Raw genomic sequence first — 21,584 nt, forward strand, 5'->3', positions numbered from 1 at the left:
GATGTTGTTTGGGAAGAGGGAAATCCTCAAGGAGTTTAGATGTCATAAAGATACTTCTGATCAAAAGGGGTAATTTCTACATAAACTGTGTGGTTGTGTTTAGTAGTTCCTATATGTAACTGCCTCAGCTCATTATAATTCTGTTCATGTGTATGTGTCTTTTCTTAATATAAATAGTCTTTATTAAGAGTGGCACTATGACTGGGCTGGTTACTTTCCCACTGGGTCTTTGAACATGACTCCTCACACCATTCCAATAAATAAAATGATACACCACCGTGAACCGGTGTTCCAGGTTGGACATCCTCACAGATAATATCAGCTGGGTTCATAACAGAAAATTGGGGACTTCAGTCTGGAATCTTAAAAAGCTTAAATTCCTTGGGTGTAAGGGATTTTTGACTTTCAAGCTAACGAGAGTGAGGACCATGGACAACCAAGTGAGGATGTGTTATTTAAAATCAGGATCCAAAATGGCTCTTGAGGTAACTTGATCTAATTTGGAAGTATTCAATATAACCATAACAAGTTTAAAATGTGTGCTAAAAACCTAACTGATGGAATTGGCAAATAATTTGGAAGTAGCTTTATCTATGGGGCGAAGGAGGCTGAGATAATTGAAAGCCTAGCAATACATTTAAATATACAAGAGGGGTTAGCCAGACCCACTATTTCGAGAAGTGAGGAAATTAAACTAACTAGAGTTTAACTAACTTGAAGGTGACGTCACAGGTGGAGAAGGTAGTGAATAAGGCATATGGCATGCTTGCCTTTATAGGACGGGGCATAGAGTATAAAAGTTGGGGTCTGATGTTGCAGTTGTATAGAACGTTGGTTCGGCCGCATTTGGAATACTGCGCCCAGTTCTGGTCGCCACACTACCAGAAGGACGTGGAGGCTTTAGAGAGAGTGCAGAGGAGGTTTACCAGGATGTTGCCTGGTATGGAAGGGCTTAGTTATGAGGAGAGATTGGGTAAACTGGGGTTGTTCTCACTGGAAAGATGGAGGATGAGGGGTGACCTAATAGAGGTGTATAAAATTATGAAAGGCATAGATAGGGTGAACGGTGAGAAGCTTTTTCCCAGGTCGGTGGTGACGTTCACAAGGGATCATAGGTTCAAGGTGAGGGGGGGGGGGAGGTTTAACACAGATATCAGAAGGACGTATTTTACACAGAGGGTGGTGGGGGCCTGGAATGCGCTGCCGGGCAAGGTGGTGGAGGCGGACACACTGGGAACGTTTAAGACTTATCTGGATAGCCACATGAATGGAGTGGGAATGGAGGGATACAAAAGAATGGTCTTGTTTGGACCAGGGAGCGGCGCGGGCTTGGAGGGCCGAAGGGCCTGTTCCTGTGCTGTATTGTTCTTTGTTCTAGAGATACAGGAAAGAGAGAGAGAACGAGAGGGAAAGAGAGAGAGAGCCAAGGAGAGAGAGCTTCAAAAGGAATTGGAAATCCAGTTAGCAATGGCAGAAAAGGAGAAAGATGGGGAGCATCAAACTGTGACAAATGGCAGCAAGCACACAGCTGAATGAGGAAGAAAGTGGCTCGAAACGGGAAACCTTGGGGAAATGTTAAAATATGTACAGGCTCTCCAAAGGTTCGATGAAAAGGAAGCCGAGACATTATTTTGTGATTTTGAGAAAAGAGCGAGACAGATGAGATGGCCATGAGACCCTGCCTGTCCAGACAAAATTTGTAGGTAGGGCGGGTGAAGTATATGCGTCTCTGTCCGAGGATATATCTGGACATTATGAGACAGTGAAGAAAGTTGTACTGGGTGCTGATGAGCTCATACCAGAGGCTTACGGACAACAGCTTAGAGCTGTAAGAAAACAATCTGGAGAGACGGACATTGATTTTGAAAGTGATTTTGATAAGTGGGTGTAAGCATTGAAAGCTATGGAACCCTTAGAGAGAGAATTCTGCTGGTGGAATTATCACTATTTTAAAGGACTCAGTTCAAATTCGTGTTTCTCTGAACACATGGGAGTAATTTTAAGCCCCAAGGATAGATGCTTTTGGGTTGGTTGAGAAGGTAAAATCTTAAAAATTTTGAACACAAATCTTACTTGACTTGGACTTGCTCACTTTAAGCTTTAGTAGAAGTGGGACAGGAGGCAGGTAACCAGCCCATTCTGAGGGAGTGGTTTGGTGTATAAACATTTTGAGGAAGCCATGTTTCTTTGTTCTTTAAAGTTTTGCATTTTTTAACCCATTTTGGAGAAGGGGTCATGCTCCCCATAACCCCCCTCCACCCCCCCACTCCTCTCAGCCTAACCAGCTAACCTGCTTTCATGTCTGCAAACACCATCTCCCTCAATAACCCCTCCCCACCTCCACACCAGTGCCAGATTTAGTTAGTGAGACTTTGTGTTCAGCTTAATTTTTTCCCCCCACCCATCCTGAGACCTGAAGGCTGATGCCTTTACTTCCTAACATGTTGAGTAAGGAATAACTTGTCTGCTCCCTCAACTATCCAGTGGAGCGGGTGGGGTTGGTGGTTGGTGGGAAGGGGGTGGGGGGATTGGTGGTTGGCAGAAAGAGTGGAGGAGGGGTGATAGAGTCATAGAGGTTTACAGCATGGAAACAGGCCCTTCAGCCCAACTTGTCCATGCCGCCTTTTTTTTTCAAACCCCTAAGCTAGTCCCAATTGCTCGCATTTGGCCCATATCCCTCTAAACCCATCGTACCCATGTAACTGTCTAAATGCTTTTTAAAAGACAAAATTGGGAAAAGATATTAACTATCTAGCTGATCTATGCCCCTCATTATTTTATAGACCTCCATAAGATCACCCCTCAGCCTTCTATGCTCCAGAGAAAAAAGTCCCAGTCTATCCAGCCTCTCCTTATAACTCAAACCGTCAAGTTCTGGTAGCATCCTAGTAAATCTCTTCTGCACTCTTTCTAGTTCAATAATATCATTTCTATAATAGGGTGACCAGAACTGTACACAGTTGGAGGGTGGAGGAGGAGATTTGGGGATGAGGTCACCTGGAGATTGGATTTATAGGAGTGCACCTCCAATTCCATGCTCACACTTGATTCAAAACCTGAACACAGGGTGCCAACTGTTGCTGCATGTGTCAGAACTCCAACTCCCGTCGGACACCATAGCTGGGCCTCTCCTTGATTCCATACTGACGCTCCTCACTGTGCAGACACTCGGCCATATGCAATATGGGTAATGTAGTTCTGAACAGGTAAATGTCTCCACAGCACCCACACAGAACTGAGAGCTGCATTGGATAGATAAATCCCACCCCCTCATCTGTGCTACGCTGAGAATAGTGATTGACTTTTCAATTGTGAGTGGGTTTGCACTCTTATGTCTTTCCTGGCTGTGAGAGACATCAATCAGAGTGCCTGCATTTTGGGCATCCTTCTGGCTTTGGGGACCCTGTGCCAGGGCATGGTGTGTTTCATTTCAAATCCACATATGCCGCACACTCTAATCAGCCTCCCTGATTCCTTCACCCCCAACTTCACCAGAGTCTCTCCCAGTTTCGACGACAATTGCTTTCTATCTACTCTGTACTCAGCACTTAATTCTTGGTTGCATCCTTGAGCCATTGTCTCTTTTATGCAACACTATTACTTTTTCCATTTTCTCCCTTCCTGGTTATTTTTTTTTGCATTTCGCCTCTTTCTGTTTCACTCTCCAGATATTGCTAGCTGCTAATTCATTGTGAAAGTCTGGTCACTGTCAGTGTAATATTATAACAGAGATAGATGGTCATAAAAGTGACACAAATTGGAAGAGCCAAAATCTATTTATGATGGATCTGTGCTTATTTTTCAGAATAATTAAGTAGTTTACATTTTAGAGCAAAAATGAGTAGTCCCCACGAACAATAATTCACGACAGCGCAGAGTCGCTGAGCAGAAACTGATAGCCAAGTTCCGCACACATGAGGACGGCCTAAACCGGGATGTTGGATTTATGTCACATTATCAGTAACCCCCACAGCTCGCCCCTGGTCTTGCATAATCTCACCAGCTGTTCTGTCTGGAGACAATACACATCTCTTTAACCTGTGTTTAATGTTCCCTCCAACCACATTATCTGTACCTTTTAAGACCTGACTGGCTGTAGAGATTTGCATTCTAATTAGTATTCTGTAACTTGATTTCTGTGTCTGTGCACTGTTGGAGAACAGAGACCACTCCATCTGACGAAGGAGCAGCGCTCCGAAAGCTTATGGTATTTGCTACCAAATACACCTGTTAGACTTTAACCTGGTGTTGTGAGACTTCTTACTGTGCTTACCCCAGTCCAACGCCGGCATCTCCACATAATAATTGCAGGGCAGGAGATTCAGACACGAGGCTATGTATTGCTGGCAGGCTAAACATTGGCCTGTATTTTGTGGTCAGAATGACAGGAAGTTATCAGTGCTAAATGTGTTCAGGAACCTGCTCCCATACAAGCTTCACTATGACTTGATGGTTTGAGTTATAAGGAGAGGCTGGATAGAGTGGGACTTTTTTCTCTGGAGCGTAGAAGGCTGAGGGGTGATCTTATAGGGGTCTATAAAATAATGAGGGGCACATATCAGCGAGATAGTCAATATCTTTTCCCAAAGGTAGGAGGGTCTAAAACTAGAGGGCATAGGTTTAAGGTGAGAGGGGAGAGATACAAGAGGGTCCAGAGGGGCAATTTTTTCACACAGAGGGTGGTAAGTGTCTGGAACAAGCTGCCAGAGGTAGTAGTAGAGGCGGATATAATTTTGTCTTTTAAAAAGCGTTCAGACAGTTACATGGGTAAGATGGGTATAGAGGGATATGGGCCAAATGCGGGCAAATGGGACTTGCTTAGGGGTTTTAAAAAAAAGGGCGGCATGGACAAGTTGGGCCGAAGGGCCTGTTTCCATGCTGTAAACCTCTATGACTCTATGAGTATCTCGCTGGGTGACTTAGCAGTGAATCACATGATGCGAAGTTGCAATACTGGAAGAAAGCCACATCTTCCGAAGCCAACAATGTTGAGACACCTATCAGTGTTACTTTTTAGGACCTCTTTGAAGTCATGACATGCAGATTTGTACTGTAATTGCTTAGGATGTTTAAACACCTGATGAGCTGATCTGTTCCGCCTGGGACCCTTTGCCAATGGCTCCAGCATTGAGCTCTGGGTCAGAGACTTGGGCTTAGATATGCGGTAATTACCTGCAGACTGTATAATGGTGATTGACAACATAATTCAGCCGGCACCTCACATGTAGCCACCATCCCAGATCTTCAATTAGTCCCAGACCTGACCCAGCCATCCACCATCCAAACCCAATCACCTATCCTCTGATCCAACTATCCACCTCGCTGACTTGATCCAACCTGACCTGATCCCCACCACCACCCTTGTACCCCATCCCCATCTACTCACCCACTGGCTCCACATCATTAAACACTAACCTGAATTTGGCAGCTGATGAAGTAATGATTAGGTGTGTCCTCTGTGCTGTTGATGTTTGCTAATCCTCTTTGTGAATGGCTGCCTTGTAGCTTCACTGCCAGGATATTCCAGCTGTAAGGATTTAAAAGATGCAGCAATCTTCACAGCCAGCAGTGATCGCCCTATGATCACTGCTAACTAGAGAATCTGGTGTGATATGGCTACCTATATCCTTACCAGAATAAAATGGGCTCAACCATGTCAGTAAATTTTAATGGTTTGATATGATCTCAATTGCTGTCAAATATCCTCTTGGGAACTGAGAATTAATTTTGATGGTATAAGGCATGAATTGGCCATGATGGACTGGGAAACATTACTGAAAGGAGAGACAGTGGACAGGCAATGGCAGGTATTTAAAGAATGAATAGTGAACTCCAGAAGTTGTTTATTCCTGTTTGGTGCGAGAGTGGTAAGGGAATTGTGGCCAAACCCTGGATTACAAGGGAAATTAGAGATAGTATCAGATTCAAGGAAGAAGCATACAAATTGGCAAGAAAAAGCAATAGGTCTGAGGAGTGAGAGCAATTTAAAATTCAGCAAAGGAGGACCAAGGGATTGATTAAGTAGGGAAAAATAGAGTATGAAAGTAAGATGGCGGGGAACATCACTGATTAAAAGTTTGTACAGATATGTAAAAAGAAAAAGATTGACAAAAATTAATTACAGTCAGAAATGGGAGAATTCATAACAGGGAATAAAGAAATGGCTGAGGAATTACATTTGTACTTTGCTTCAGTCTTCACAAAGGAAGATACGAATAATGTACCATAAGTGCTGAGAGAAACATGCTTTAGTGAGGAGATGAAGGAAATCAACATTAGTAGAGAAATCATTTTGGGGAAATTGATGGGATTGAAGGTGGATAAATCCTCAGATCCTGATAACCTTCATCCCAGAGTACTTAAGGAAGTGGCCCTGGAAATAGTAGATCCATTGGTGGTTATTTTCCAAAATTCTTTGGACTCTGAAATAGTTCCTACAAATTGGAGGGTAGCAAATGTAAGTCTGCTATTCAAAAAGGGAGGTAGAGAGAAAACAGGGAACTATAGACCAGGAGCTTAATGTCAGTACTGGAGTGGTTGCTTGAGTCTATTGTCAAGGATTTCATAACTCGGCATTTGGAAGGCAGTAGTATAATCAGATAATCAGCATGGATTTACTATAGGGAAATCATGCTTGATGAATCTATTGGAATTCTTTGAGGATGTGACTAGTGACTAGTAGCATTGATGAAGGAGAACCAGTGGATGTGGTTTATTTAGACTTTCGGAAGGTTTTCAACAAGGTCTCACATAACAGACTACTATGTAAAGTTAAAGCACATGGGGTTGCAGGTAATGTCTTGAGATGGATAGAAAGCTGGATAGGAAGCAAAGAGTTGGTATAAATGCATCTTTTTCTGATTGGCAGTCAGTGACGAGTGGGCTTCTGCAGGGATCTGTGCTGGAAACTCAACTATTTACATATATTAATGATTTGGAAGAGAGAACTGAATATATTATCTCCAAATTTGCAGATGATACAAAGTTGTGTGGAAGGGTGAGCTGTGAGCAGGATGCAGAGGTGCTTCAACGTGATTTGGACAGGCTGAGTGTGTGGTCATCTGCATGGCAGATGCAGTAAAATGTGGATAAATGTGAGGCTATCCACTTTGGTAGCAATAATAGGAAGACAGATTATTACTTCAATGGGTGTAAATTGAGAGAAGTGGATACTCAACGAGACCTTGGAGTTCTCTTGCATCAGTCGCTGAAAGTAAGCGTGCAGGTGCAGCAGGCTGTAAAGAAGGCAAATGGTATGTTGGCCTTCATAGCGAGAGGATTTGAGTGTAGGTATAAGGATGGTTTGCTGCAATTGTATAGGGCGCTGGTGAGCCCACACCTGGAGTATTGTGTGCAATTTTGGTCCCCTTAACTGAGGAAGGATGTCCTTACTATAGAGGGAGTACAGCGAAGGTTTACCAGGCTGATTCCTGGAATGGCAGGTCTGTCATATGAGGAGAAACTAAGTTGTTTCGGATTATATTCACTAGAGTTTAGAAGAGTGAGAGAGGATCTCCTGGAAACTTAGAAAATTCTAACAGGGTTAGACAGGGTAGATTCAGAAAGAATGTTCCCAATGGTGGGTGAGTCCAGAACGCGGGGTCATAGTTTGAGGATAAGGAGTAAACCTTTTAGAACTGAGGTGAGGAAAAATATCTTCACCCAGAGGGTCGTGAATGTGTGGATTCACTACCACAGAATGTAGTTGAGGCCAAAACGTTGTCTGATTTCAAGAAGAAATTAGATACAGCTCTTGGGCTAAAGGGATCGAGGGCATCAGGGTATTGAATTCAGTGATCAGCCATGATCAAAATGAATGGTGGAGCAGGTTCGAAGGGCCGAATGGCCTACTCCTTTTTATGATTTTATGTTTGTGTGTCTCATTCCATTATATTTAATTATTATTCTAGATTTGGACAAACAAAAATGTATCCTTTTTCTGTAACCTTTGACTGTCTTTCTTAATTCCATGGTTCTTTTCCTCTCTGTATTTTGCTCTCTGTAAATGATTTGGCATTGAATTAAGTATTGTAATTTACACATGACAGCTCAGACTCTGTGCTGAATTAAGCACTCTTCGGTTAACTGGTTAAAGAGACACGCTGGATCCTACCACTGGACCTGTTTTTGGCAGCAAGGCACGCACACTGTCTTCCTCGCCACTCTTGACCTATTCCCCATAATACAATGAGTGCCAAAATTGGCAGCCCAGCTGCTGTTTAAAAAAAAGAATTGGCAATCGAGCGTGTTACCAAGCCAATTATCCTGTATTCCATGCTGCTGATGCCATAAAATGGTCGACATGGGCAGGTGAACAGGAATAGGTAGCACATTTTTGAATAACATTTTTGGTCAGTTTGGAAAAGAGGCGGTGCGGGGGAGAGTGTGGGCTCAGCTTTCAGGACATGCCTTTGGTGCGTCAGAGCATCCACCCGCCAAGATGTTATTCCCCTCCTCTTTGTTCCTCCCCACCCCCCGGCTGCTCAGTCCCTCCCTGTCATAAAAGCCTGAGATTCACCTGGCTTTGAGATACATTTCTCTCTTCTTCCTGAGGGGCAGAAGCACCACCATCAGCCTGTTTGTCCCACTGACAGTGCAAAATCCTTGCAAGGTGGGCTTTTTTAGGACCGTCAGCTGCTAACTGACTTGCAATGGCCGAGTAATACATGAAATTCAACCCACCAATGATGGCCCTGGTCCCAAATGCCCTACAGAGGACATAGCACTGTTTTGGATTTCTAATCATCACAAGTTCCAGTGCAAAAGCCTGTGTAATAAATGGCTGGCTCACCACCACTGAAATATGGGCCAATACGTGACAAAAAGGCATGGCTTTGGGATAGCACATATGAAACGCTGCATATGAAACTGAGATTCGTCCTCAGATTACCCAATTTTTCCAAACCTAAGCTGAAATAAGAGCTGACGTGTCGGGACTGATAATGCACAATGCTAAGGTTCTGTGCAGTCGTAAGTTTTAAATTGGTTTTGATTGTATTACAATTGGATTATGATCTATTCTCAGAGTGTCTTTACACTGTATACTTAGTGCTCATTTGGCTATTGAGTTGACTGCAAGCGATTTATAAATTCCTAGTTTCCTTTTTAAAAACAAATATCTTTTGTTTTTGTTTGCAGGGGCAGACGTTATCAACTTTGACGGCTACAGTCCATTGTCCTACATGTTTAGAAATAAGAAAATGAAAACCTTAAAGGATATTATTTCACTGAAGTTTAAAACATCTGAGAACGAAGGTGTAATATTCCATGGAGAAGGGCAGCAAGGCGATTATGTAACGCTTGAAATCAAGAAAGCAAAGCTGGTTCTTCGTGTGAACCTAGGTAATCTACATTTCATCTGAATTTTCTTAACATAATTGACAGCACTGCAATATTTGCTTTAGCCTCTGTCATAGTAAACACTAAATAGCAAACCTTCATACTGCATTGTATACGAATCACAACTTTATGAAGAGCTTGAGTAAAATTAGCTCACGTCAACCTTATAAATAGATATGAACTTTTGAGCGTGAAGATCTCACTTAAATCATAGAATCCCTACAGTGCAGATGGAGGCCATTTAGCCCATCGAGCCTCCACCCAGACCCTATCCCCTAACATGTCCAGTCAATCTAACATGCATAACTTTGGAGGTGAAGTGTTGCCATATTTTCTCCAAATGGGTGAGCTGCTTTCGGCAACTCAGAAGTTTTTAATTGTCACAAATCCTTCATTTCTAAACAAAATAATCAAACACATGTGTGTGGAGTAAAAAGAAAAAGGTGACTGTAGCAAATAGGGGGAGATACCTTAAAATGAGGGTGTGTTTGGAAGGTCTTCTCATGCGATGTTACAGCTGTGCCATTCACGAACCTCTGGATGAAAGAACTTTAATCACATGTCATTTTTTTTTCACCTTCAGTGTTGTAATCCCCAAAAAACCTGGATAATTCAATATTGTGTGGCAGCCCCTGATTTAAATTGATTTAAATTGGCGGCACGGTAGCACAGTGGTTAGCACTGCTGCTTCACAGCTCCAGGGTCCCGGGTTCGATTCCCGGCTTGGGTCACTGTCTGTGTGGAGTTTGCACATTCTCCTCGTGTCTGCGTGGGTTTCCTCCGGGTGCTCCGGTTTCCTCCCACAGTCCAAAGATGTGCGGGTTAGGTTGATTGGCCAGGTTAAAAATTGCCCCTTAGAGTCCTGAGATGCGTAGGTTAGAGGGATTAGTGGGTAAATATGTGGGGGTAGGGCCTGGGTGGGATTGTGGTCGGTGCAGACTCGATGGGCCGAATGGCCTCCTTCTGCACTGTAGGGTTTCTATGACTTCTATGATTTCTAAATCCAGCAGTAAAATTCCAGAACTGTGGGTGAAAATATAGGATAACAATTGGTGATGAATCAACTGAACACCTCTGAGGATGTTGTAAACTCCTGACAGTTTGCTCGCAGAGATTTATGAACAGTAGCAATCGTGGAACTCAGAACTACTGTTTTGAACCCAGTCACATTTTGTTTTTTACATTATGCAGCCCATTTTATAAATTCTGGGTTCTTACCTTTGCATAGAATACAGTAAAAACATTGCGAGTTGTGTGGAGCATCAAAAGGGTAATACAGCTGTCATCATATTAAATCTGAAAGTAAACTTGTTGCTAATATTCATGCAGTTGATGATTTGTTAGATTGTGTTGTGATGATTTTATCACTTAAGGCCTGAATTTCTCACTTCATGGTGAAAGCAAAGGTGTAAAAAAAATGTTAGCAGCCATTTGGGGCACAATTTTTCATGGTGGACATCCGACAAGAGGGAGACATTCTCATTTTTTAATCTAATTGATCCATTAAAGGATATTGAAAGACATTTAAATGAAATGGGTAGTGGATGCAGTAAATAAAAGAGGCTCGACAGTGAGCTCAGTTAGGTGGATGGCTGGCTCATGATGCAGAGTGACACTAACAGTTCCTGTACCTGCTGAGGTGATTCATGAAGGCCCACCTTCTCAACCTTGCCCCTCAGCTGAGGTGCGATGATCCTCAGGTTAAAATCATCACCAGTCTGCTCTCCGCCTCAAAGGGGAGAGCAGCCTATGGTCACCAAGGACTGTGACTACTTTACCTTTCACACAGGAAGTGATGTGTCTGAAGTGCAGGAGCTCTCCTCGGAGTGACCACACACTCAACATGTCAGATTTGCTAAACGACTCTAAGAACTTTAAAAAAAAAATTATTCCACTCAAAAAACCAAATTCAAATTGAATCCAATTCATGATTCCCAAGAGAGGGACAAACAAGATTCAAGCTGACAAGATGAGGCATTGCACCCCATCTTGGGCTTGATCTAATGCTTCATTGTAGCCAAAGGCTGAGATGGCTTTGAAAATTTTTTATCAGACGATGTCTTGGTTAAACCTCTTTGGCTACCCTGTTGATTGACTCTACCCTGGCCAGGGAGATCAACCTGCCTGATCATTGACTCTCCCCTGCCAAGTAAACTGTTTAAGTTGTTGGCCCTTTGTCACATTTCCATACAACCCAGCAACTTGATATGTGGTCAGGAGCTGGCCGCGATGGTACAAGGACTTTGCTACATCGACCCACTCAGCTTTTTTTCATGTATTTGTCCAGATGCACCAAAGAACAAAGAAACACTTTGACAAAAACATTGCTGATAATTGGAAGATGTTTGAATAAGAATGAAAAGTCTACTGTTATGCCGATCTCTCTAATAAATTGAAGAAGTTACAAACATGCATACTGTTGGACCGAGTGTGCCCGGACGTGGTCAAAAAATTTGAATCCTCTTCCAAGGGATGGAAGACCAAAAAGGCCCTGAAGTACTTTTTTTTAAAAAAGCGATGATGTGGAGATGCCGGCGTTGGACTGGGGTAAATACAGTAAGAAGTCTCACAACACCAGGTTAAAGTCCAACAGGTTTATTTGGTAGCAAAAGCTACTAGCTTTCGGAGCACTGCTCCTTTGTCAGGTAAGTGGGAGTTCTGTTCACAAACAGGGCATATAAAGACACAAACTCAATTTACAAAAAATGGTTGGAATGCGAGTCTTTACAGGTAATCAAGTCTTAAAGGTACAGACAATGTGAGTGGAGCGAGCGTTAAGCACAGGTTAAAGAGATGTGTATTGTCTCCAGACAGGACAGCCAGTGAGATTTTGCAAGCCCAAGCAAGTCGTGGGGGTTACAGATAGTGTGACATGAACCCAAGATCCCGGTTGAGGCCATCCTCATGTGTGCGGAACTTGGCTATCAGTCTCTGCTCAGCGACTCTGCGTTGTCGTGTGTCGTGAAGGCCGCCTTGGAGAACACTTAACCGAAGATCAGAGGCCGAATGCCCGCGACCGCTGAAGTGTTCCCCAACAGGAAGAGAACACTCTTGCCTGGTGATTGTCGAGCGGTGTTCATTCATCCGTTGTCGTAGCGTCTGCATGGTCTCCCCAATGTACCATGCTCGGGACATCCTTTCCTGCAGTGTATCAGGTAGACAACGTTGGCCGAGTTGCAAGAGTATGTACCGTGTACCTGGTGGATAGTGTTCTCACGTGAGAAGATGGCATCCATGTCGATGATCCAGCATGTCTTGCAGAGGTTGCTGTGGCAGGGTTGTGTGGTGTCGTCGTCACTGTTCTCCTGAAGGCTGGGTAGTTTGCTGCGGACAATGGTCTGTTTGAGGTTGTGCGGTTGTTTGAAGGCAAGAAGTGGGGGTGTAGGGATGGCCTTGGCGAGATGTTCATCTTCATCGATGACATGTTGATGGCTCCGGAGAAGATGTCGTAGCTTCTCCGCTCCGGGGAAATACTGGACGACGAAAGGTACTCTGTCCGTCGTGTCCCGTGTTTGTCTTCTGAGGAGGTCGGTGCGGTTTTTTGCTGTGGCGCGTCGGAACTGTCGATCGATGAGTCGAGCGCCATATCCTGTTCTTATGAAGGCATCTTTCAGCGTCTGGAGGTGTCTATTGCGATCCTCCTCATCCGAGCAGATCCTGTGTATACGGAGGGCTTGTCCGTAGGGGATAAGCCATCCCCTACGGACAAGCCCTCCGTATACACAGGATCTGCTCAGATGAGGAGGATCGCAACAGACACCTCCAGACGCTGAAAGATGCCCTCATAAGAACAGGATATGGCGCTCGACTCATCGATCGACAGTTCCAACGCGCCACAGCAAAAAACCACACCGACCTCCTCAGAAGACAAACACGGGACACGACGGACAGAGTACCTTTCGTCGTCCAGTACTTCCCCGGAGCGGAGAAGCTACGACATCTTCTCCGGACCCTTCAACATGTCATCAATGAAGACGAACATCTCGCCAAGGCCATCCCCACACCCCCACTTCTTGCCTTCAAACAACCGCACAACCTCAAACAGACCATTGTCCGCAGCAAACTATCCAGCCTTCAGGAGAACAGTGACCACGACACCACACAACCCTGCCACAGCAACCTCTGCAAGACGTGCCGGATCATCGACATGGATGCCATCATCTATCGTGAGAACACCATCCACCAGGTACACAGTACATGCTCTTGCAACTCGGCCAACGTTGTCTACCTGATACGCTGCAGGAAGGGATGCCCCGAGGCATGGTACATTGGGGAGATCATGCAGACGCTATGACAACGGATGAATGAACACCGCTCAACAATCGCCAGGCAAGAGTGTTCTCTTCCTGTTGAGGAACACTTCAGCGGTCATGGGCATTCGGCCTCTGATCTTCGGTTAAGTGTTCTCCAAGGCGGCCTTTGCGACACACGACAACGCAGAGTCGCTGAGCAGAAACTGATAGCCAAGTTCCGCACACATGAGGATGGCCTCAACCGGGATCTTGGGTTCATGTCACACTATCTGTAACCCCCACGACTTGCCTGGGCTTGCAAAATCTCACTAACTGTCCTGTCTGGAGACAATACACATCTCTTTAACCTGTGCTTAACGCTCACTCCACTCGCATTGTCTGTACCTTTAAGACTTGATTTACCTGTAAAGATTCGCATTCCAGCCATTATTTTGTAAATTGAGTTTGTGTCTTTATATGCCCTGTTTGTGAACAGAACTCCCACTTATCTGACGAAGGAGCAGCGCTCCGAAAGCTCGTGGCTATTGCTACCAAATAAACCTGTTGGACTTTCACCTGGTGTTGTAAAACAAAAGTGAACAGATATGCGCACCAGTAGAACATGTATTCTTGGAAGGATATGTTTTCAACGCCACTAATCAGATTCATACAATCATATGCCCTGACTTTGAAAATTCTGGCAAGAAAATTTGAGCTTTGTACTCTCGCCAATGAGCTTGTAAGAGACAGCATAGTTGCTCCGAGAAAAAACCTCACATTAGAATCCTTCATTGGTATCTGCTTGCTAAATGAGCAGTCAGAGAGAAGCACCAAGGAACCCAGGAGAGAAGCAGAAATTATTTTTGTAAGGAACGCACCTTGTCAGAATTGCAGCAGCCACAAAACAATAAATGTTCAACATCTGTACCAAATGGAATCACTTTGCCAAGTGTTGCAGATCTAAGCCACAGAAAGTTGCCACTTCCACTAGGTATGTTGCAGCCAGCTACCCCACCAAGTCTCGGAACATGAACAGAGTGAATGAGTTGGAGGTAAAGCAAAATGACCAAAACATCCTGCTGTGAAAATCTTGGATTTATCACAGGAAAAGGTGGATTATTTACAATGTTAAACATTGCTCACAGCAGTGCAAAATTTAAATTCAAAACTGACACCAGAGCAAAATACAATGTTTTGCCGAAGTCCCTTCTGCAGGAAATCGATCTCTGTACTGCACTAGATTCTACCACCAAGTTAAAACATGTTGCATATTGCAGACAAACCATACTTACAGAAGGCATATCCACCCTGCACTGCTTGTAGGGCAAGTTCTAATTCCACATAATCAACCAAGATGTAAAACTGCTGTTGGGTCTCCAGGACAGCATTGCACTGGGACTGATCCACCTTGGGCTCGATGTACACACTCTACAGCACTAAGCCCCAGAGATGCTGGAATACAAAGACAAGTTCGACTATGATATTATTGGGAAGCTGTCCGTTATATATCATGTGAGGCTGCATGACACATTAGCGTCTGTTTGTGCTCCTAGAAGAGTATCCCTTGCTGTGAAATGAAAGGTAGTCGGCAAATTGGATTGGATAACAAGACTGGGTATCAGAAATCCCCAGTGATGAAGCCAGTGGGTTTCTGTGATGGTACCTATGGTAATGAGATGACATGCTCAGGATCTGCATTCAGCCAGTTCACCTGAATAAAAGACTTTTGAAACCCCATCACCCTATGAAGATGGTTGAACATGTTATAGCCGACATGCCAGTGCTAAGGTATCCATATCTGTGGTTAGCTCAGGCAGTGCTTTCTCCGTCAAAAACCAACACCATTTGTATCCAAACCAGCATCACTGCCTGCCATAAGGCTCGGCACACTAAGTGCACAATCTGTGCATCTTCTGCACTGTTGGAGATGGAGACCCTTCCAAACACAACAGAACAAGCCCTGAAGCCACTGGGCACACTCTGGGCACACCTAATGCATCTGCTCACTGGACAATATGTTGGGTGCATTCCCAGCAAAGCCAATTGGTGTAATTACTTACTCGAGGCACCTGAACAGACCAAACTCCAAGTTCAAGAACTATATACTAATTTAGTGTATAGATGGACTGTTTTTTTTAAAGGGTGGTGGGTTTTGTGTGCGTGTGTGTGTGTGTGTGTGGGGAGGAGGGGGTGGTGGTTGTGGCGGCGCGGGGGGGGGAGGGGGGGGGGAGAGAAAGATACATGGTGGGCTTTGTGCCAGATTTGGTGGTCCAAGTTTGTGAATTGTACATTATAAGTAGTTACTGTTCTATTACCACCATCCAATATTGTCATATGCATGCGGGTTGTCCCAACTAAAACGGGGAAGATGTAGAGTGTGTTTTCATGTGTTTCCTGTGGTGACCTGAAGTGACATATCGGTAACATGTGTGACATATCGGTATACATGAAGTGGCATATCGGTAACATGTGAATTCTCTCCAGCATGGCCATGCACTCAGCATGCCAGAGTTGCTAAAGAATTCTATGTTAACAATTTTTGTTGTTAATCATTTGTTGTAATTTCCGCACAACCCCGCAACTTTACAGCAGCTAAAGTTTCAGGAAACTCAAGAGTCTTGGAAAGTTAGATGAATATGTCCAACTAAGCAAAGCAGCCTGTAAAATGTTGATATTTATAGCCCCAATAGTGTTTAAGTTTTAGTAGGTGTTAAGAGGTGATTTTGTAGAAATGCTTATTCACTTCACAATCAAATATTAATTTCGCCATATCATTCAAGTGAAATAGCATTCATAAGAACATAAGAACATAAGAAATAGGAGCAGGAGTAGGCCATCTAGCCCCTCGAGCCTGCCCCGCCATTCAATAAGATCATGGCTGATCTGACGTGGATCAGTACCACTTACCCGCCTGATCCCCATAACCCTTAATTCCCTTACCGATCAGGAATCCATCCATCCGCGCTTTAAATTTTCTTTAAATTCAAATTTAAGAAAATAATTGCTGGAAGTTTATAACTAAATAATTTGCTGTTAGTTTAGGGACACGTGTTGAGCTTGGATGTATTGCTACAATATTATAATTATATTGTGTCAGGACAAATGCAAGGTCCAGTTCTTGTCAGGTTAACTTATTTCTGAATTTGTGAATAGGATTTTTGGTATTGTTCCTATTGGATACTTTATTTTTCATGTCTAAATGAACCGAGAAATGTCCTTTTTTAAGGGACTTGCTGCGATATTTATTACTCCTTTTGCTAAATAGCGAAAATGTGTTATCAGAAATTCAACTAAACGGGTCAGACACCAGGCTGTGGGAACATAGAAAACAGGAGAAAATAACTTGAGAGAGGCAGCAGCCAAATTACTTCAAGCTTAGGTTTGAAAAAGAGCTAAGGGATCTAAAAGATTGGAAGGAATTAGAAATTAAGAATAAAATATAACATTCAAAAGAATGATTACAGTATGACACCTAGGGGAAAGGGGGATTCTTTTAAAATAAAAACTCTGATCTGTGGGATCTGCAGACTTTGCCACATATGGAGCAGGTGATGCTTCAAGGGTTGGGAAGATGGCCTCGACTTCATCTCTGCAGATTCCTGATGTAGACTCTCTCTGTTTCTTGAAAGAACCTGCTCTATTTTGGTCGGTCACAAGCCAGAGCCTCCCATGAGTCGATGTGTACGTCTGACCTTTCCGGTGATTCTTTGAGGACATAATTAAAGCATTTTCACTGTCCTCTTGAATGTTTTCTGCCACGATTGAGTTCCAAGTAGTTGCTTTGGGTGTCTGTTGGCAGGTATATGAACAGCATGTCCCACCCAGTGGAGCAAGTTTTGAGTGATTAGTGTCTAGGCAAATTGACTTGGGAGAGGACACTGCTGTTTGACCACCTTTTTTGCCACGTGATTTTGAGGATCTTGCGAAGACATCAATAGTGCTAACTCTATATTGTTTTAAGGTGACAGAAGTAAGTTGTCCAAGTCTACAAAGTATATAGGAGTGTTGGGATCATTCCTGCCCGGTACACTCTGACCTCAGTATCATGTTCGAGATCCTGGTTCTAAAATACTCTTTTACTCAGACTGCTGAAGGCTGAACTGGCACGTTGGAAGCAATGATAAATTTTGGTGACTATGTCCGCCTTTGCAGAGAGGAGGATTCCACAATATGAAAACGGTCCATATTTTCCAGGATTCACCGCTGATCTTAATCAATGGGGGGACTTTGGGGTGGAGGGAGGGGGAAGATCTTTGACTATGGGAGCTGTTTGAAAGATGATCTTAGTTTTCTGAGTGTGAAAGACACATTTTCTCCTATACTTCAGAGACCGAGTCAACAATGGCCTGGAGCTCCATTTCTGAGTGAGTGAACACATGAGCATTATCCGCATGCTGAAGCTCTGGTGACTGAGACTCCAGTGGATTTGGATTGTAGGCAATGTGGGTTGAACAGCTTCCCTCTGTTCTGTAGATTATCTCCATGCCTGTAGGTAATTTTCTGGAGGTGAGGTGCAGTATTGTAGTGAGGAAAATGGAAAAGAAAGTTCATGCACTGGCAAAGCCTTGCTTGACCCCAGTTTTCACTGAGATAGCGTTTATGGTGGTTCAGTTGATGAGGATCACTGTTTGCTGTATTTAGCATCTATACAATCCAAGATTGGGGATGTGTAAGAAATATAGAATATATTATTGGATATAATATAGATATTTACTTGTTCAAACCAAATAATGCTTTCAACTTGCATTAGACTTTCCATCGCAATATCACTGGGGAAGATTCCTTAGATATTTATTAATCACTGACATGCAACCTAGAATACATTTCCCATCATTTGTACTTTAATTTTAATTGTTTTAATTGAGATCTTACACTATCAACCATAACTTTCATATATAATAAGAACATAAGAAATAGGAGCAGGAGTAGGCCATCTAGCCCCTCGAGCCTGCCCCGCCATTCAATAAGATCATGGCTGATCTGACGTGGATCAGTACCACTTACCCGCCTGATCCCCATAACCCTTAATTCCCTTACCGATCAGGAATCCATCCATCCGCGCTTTAAACATATTCAGCGAGGTAGCCTCTACCACCTCAGTGGGCAGAGAATTCCAGAGATTCACCACCCTCTGGGAGAAGAAGTTCCTCCTCAACTCTGTCTTAAACCGACCCCCCTTTATTTTGAGGCTGTGTCCTCTAGTTTTAACTTCCTTACTAAGTGGAAAGAATCTCTCCGCCTCCACCCTATCCAGCCCCCGCATTATCTTATAAGTCTCCATAAGATCCCCCCTCATCCTTCTAAACTCCAACGAGTACAAACCCAATCTCCTCAGCCTCTCCTCATAATCCAAACCCCTCATCTCCGGTATCAACCTGGTGAACCTTCTCTGCACTCCCTCCAATGCCAATATATCCTTCCTCATATAAGGGGACCAATACTGCACACAGTATTCCAGCTGCGGCCTCACCAATGCCCTGTACAGGTGCATCAAGACATCCCTGCTTTTATATTCTATCCCCCTCGCAATATAGGCCAACATCCCATTTGCCTTCTTGATCACCTGTTGTACCTGCAGACTGGGCTTTTGCGTCTCATGCACAAGGACCCCCAGGTCCCTTTGCACGGTAGCATGTTTTAATTTGTTTCCATTGAGATAGTAATCCCATTTGTTATTATTTCCTCCAAAGTGTATAACCTCGCATTTATCAACGTTATACTCCATTTGCCATATCCTCGCCCACTCACTCAGCCTGTCCAAATCTCTCTGCAGATCTTCTCCGTCCTCCACACGATTCACTTTTCCACTTATCTTTGTGTCGTCTGCAAACTTCGTTACCCTACACTCCGTTCCCTCCTCCAGATCATCTATATAAATGGTAAATAGTTGCGGCCCGAGTACCGATCCCTGCGGCACGCCACTAGTTACCTTCCTCCAACCGGAAAAACACCCATTTATTCCGACTCTTTGCTTCCTGTCGGATAGCCAGTCCCCAATCCACTTTAACACACTACCCCCAACTCCGTGTGCCCTAATCTTCTAATCTTCTTCAGCAGCCTTTTATGGGGCACCTTATCAAACGCCTTTTGGAAATCCAAAAACACCGCATCCACCGGTTCTCCTCCATCAACCGCCCTAGTCACATCTTCCTAAAAATCCAACATGTTCGTCAAGCACGACCTTCCCCTCATGAATCCATGCTGCGTCTGATTGATCGAACCATTTCTATCCAGATGCCCTGCTATCTCCTCTTTAATAATGGATTCCAGCATTTTCCCTACTACAGACGTTAAGCTGACCGGCCTATAGTTACCCGCCTTTTGTCTCTTTCCTTTTTTAAACAGCGGCGTAACATTAGCCGTTTTCCAATCAACCGGCACTACCCCAGAATGCAACGAGTTTTGATAAATAATCACTAACGCATCCACTATTACCTCTGACATTTCTTTCAATACCCTGGGATGCATTCCATCCGGACCCGGGGACTTTTCCACCTTCAGTCCCAATAGTCTACCCAGCACTGCCTCTCTGGTAACATTAATTGTATTAAGTATTTCTCCTGCTGCCAACCCTCTATCGTATATAAAGTGACTTTAACATAAAAACGTCTCAAAAATGGGTGCAACGAAAATGGATGTAAAAGAACAAAGAACAATACAGCACAGGAACAGGCCCTTCGGCCCTCCAAGCCCGCGCCGCTCCCTGGTCCAAACAAGACCATTCTTTTGTATCCCTCCATTCCCACTCCGTTCATGTGGCTATCTAGATAAGTCTTAAACGTTCCCAGTGTGTCCGCCTCCACCACCTCGCCCGGCAGCGCATTCCAGGCCCCCACCACCCTCTGTGTAAAATACGTCCTTCTGATATCCGTGTTAAACCTCCCCCCCCCCCCCCCCCCCCCCCCCTCACCTTGAACCTATGACCCCTTGTGAACGTCACCACCGACCTGGGAAAAAGCTTCCCACCGTTCACCCTATTTATGCCTTTCGTAATTTTATACACCTCTATTAGGTCACCCCTCATCCTCCATCTTTTCAGTGAGAACAACCCCTGTTTACCCAATCTCTCCTTATAACTAAGCCCTTCCATACCAGGCAACATCCTGGTAAACCTCCTCTGCACTCTCTCTAAAGTCTCCACGTCCTTCTGGTAGTGTGGCGACCAGAACTGGACGCAGTATTCCAAATGCGGCCGAACCAACGTTCTATACAACTGCAACATCAAGTTAGAAAGGATTAGATTAGCATTTCAGGTTGTATTATATTATGGAAAATAAATACAATTAAGGTTTTCATAGGTGAAAAAGGCACCAATTGAATAGTTTCTAGTCGAGGAAAATTTCATACAGAATTAGTTTTGCGGCTATGAAAAATGTTGAGCTTGCAGAACAATGTATAATGGCAGGACAAAGTAAATGAATGAACTATTGCCCTCTCCCATTCCTACATGTCTGATCTGATCATGGGGAAATCACACTAAAAATCTCTCAATTAAATAACTGCAAATGGGATCCTTGGGGATGGCATGGTGGCACAGTGGTTAGCACTGCTGCATCACAGTGTTAGGGACCCAGATTTGTTTCTTGGCTTGGGTCACTGTCTGTGCGGACTCTGCACGTTCTCTCCATGTCTGCGTGGGTTTCCTCCAGGTGCTCCAGTTTCCTCCCACAGTCCGAATAGATGTGCTGGTTAGGTGCATTGGCCATGATAAATTCTCCCTCAGTGTACCCGAACAGGCGCCGGAGTGTGGCGACTAGGGGATTTTCACAGTAACTTCATTGCAGTGTTAATGTAAGCCTACTTGTGACAATAAATAAATAAACTTTAATAAACTTTAAACTTTGAGGTTTAAAGATGGAAAGCCTCTGGACTGATCACTAATTATGTCTTTATGGAACAATGTGTTCATCATGTTTGCAATGAAATATAGTGCAATGATGGAGACTGTAAACATAATTGAACATGTCTTGTTTCAAAATCCTCCTGAGAAAATACAAATATGTGATTCACCTC

The 21,584-nt window shown here is 43.9% G+C and overlaps 1 protein-coding gene across 1 annotated transcript in view; it reads left to right on the forward strand.

The window, feature by feature from the left end:
• LOC144508500 (contactin-associated protein-like 2) overlaps positions 1-21,584 on the forward strand; it is a 1,535,312-nt gene that overhangs the window by 491,920 nt on the left and 1,021,808 nt on the right. The window contains exon 6 of the mRNA XM_078236477.1: positions 9,139-9,342. Coding sequence (XP_078092603.1) covers positions 9,139-9,342 — 204 coding nt within the window. The remainder of the gene's footprint in view (positions 1-9,138; positions 9,343-21,584) is intronic.

Source organism: Mustelus asterias, chromosome 2 (assembly GCF_964213995.1).
Source record: "Mustelus asterias chromosome 2, sMusAst1.hap1.1, whole genome shotgun sequence".
NCBI lineage: Eukaryota > Metazoa > Chordata > Chondrichthyes > Carcharhiniformes > Triakidae > Mustelus > Mustelus asterias.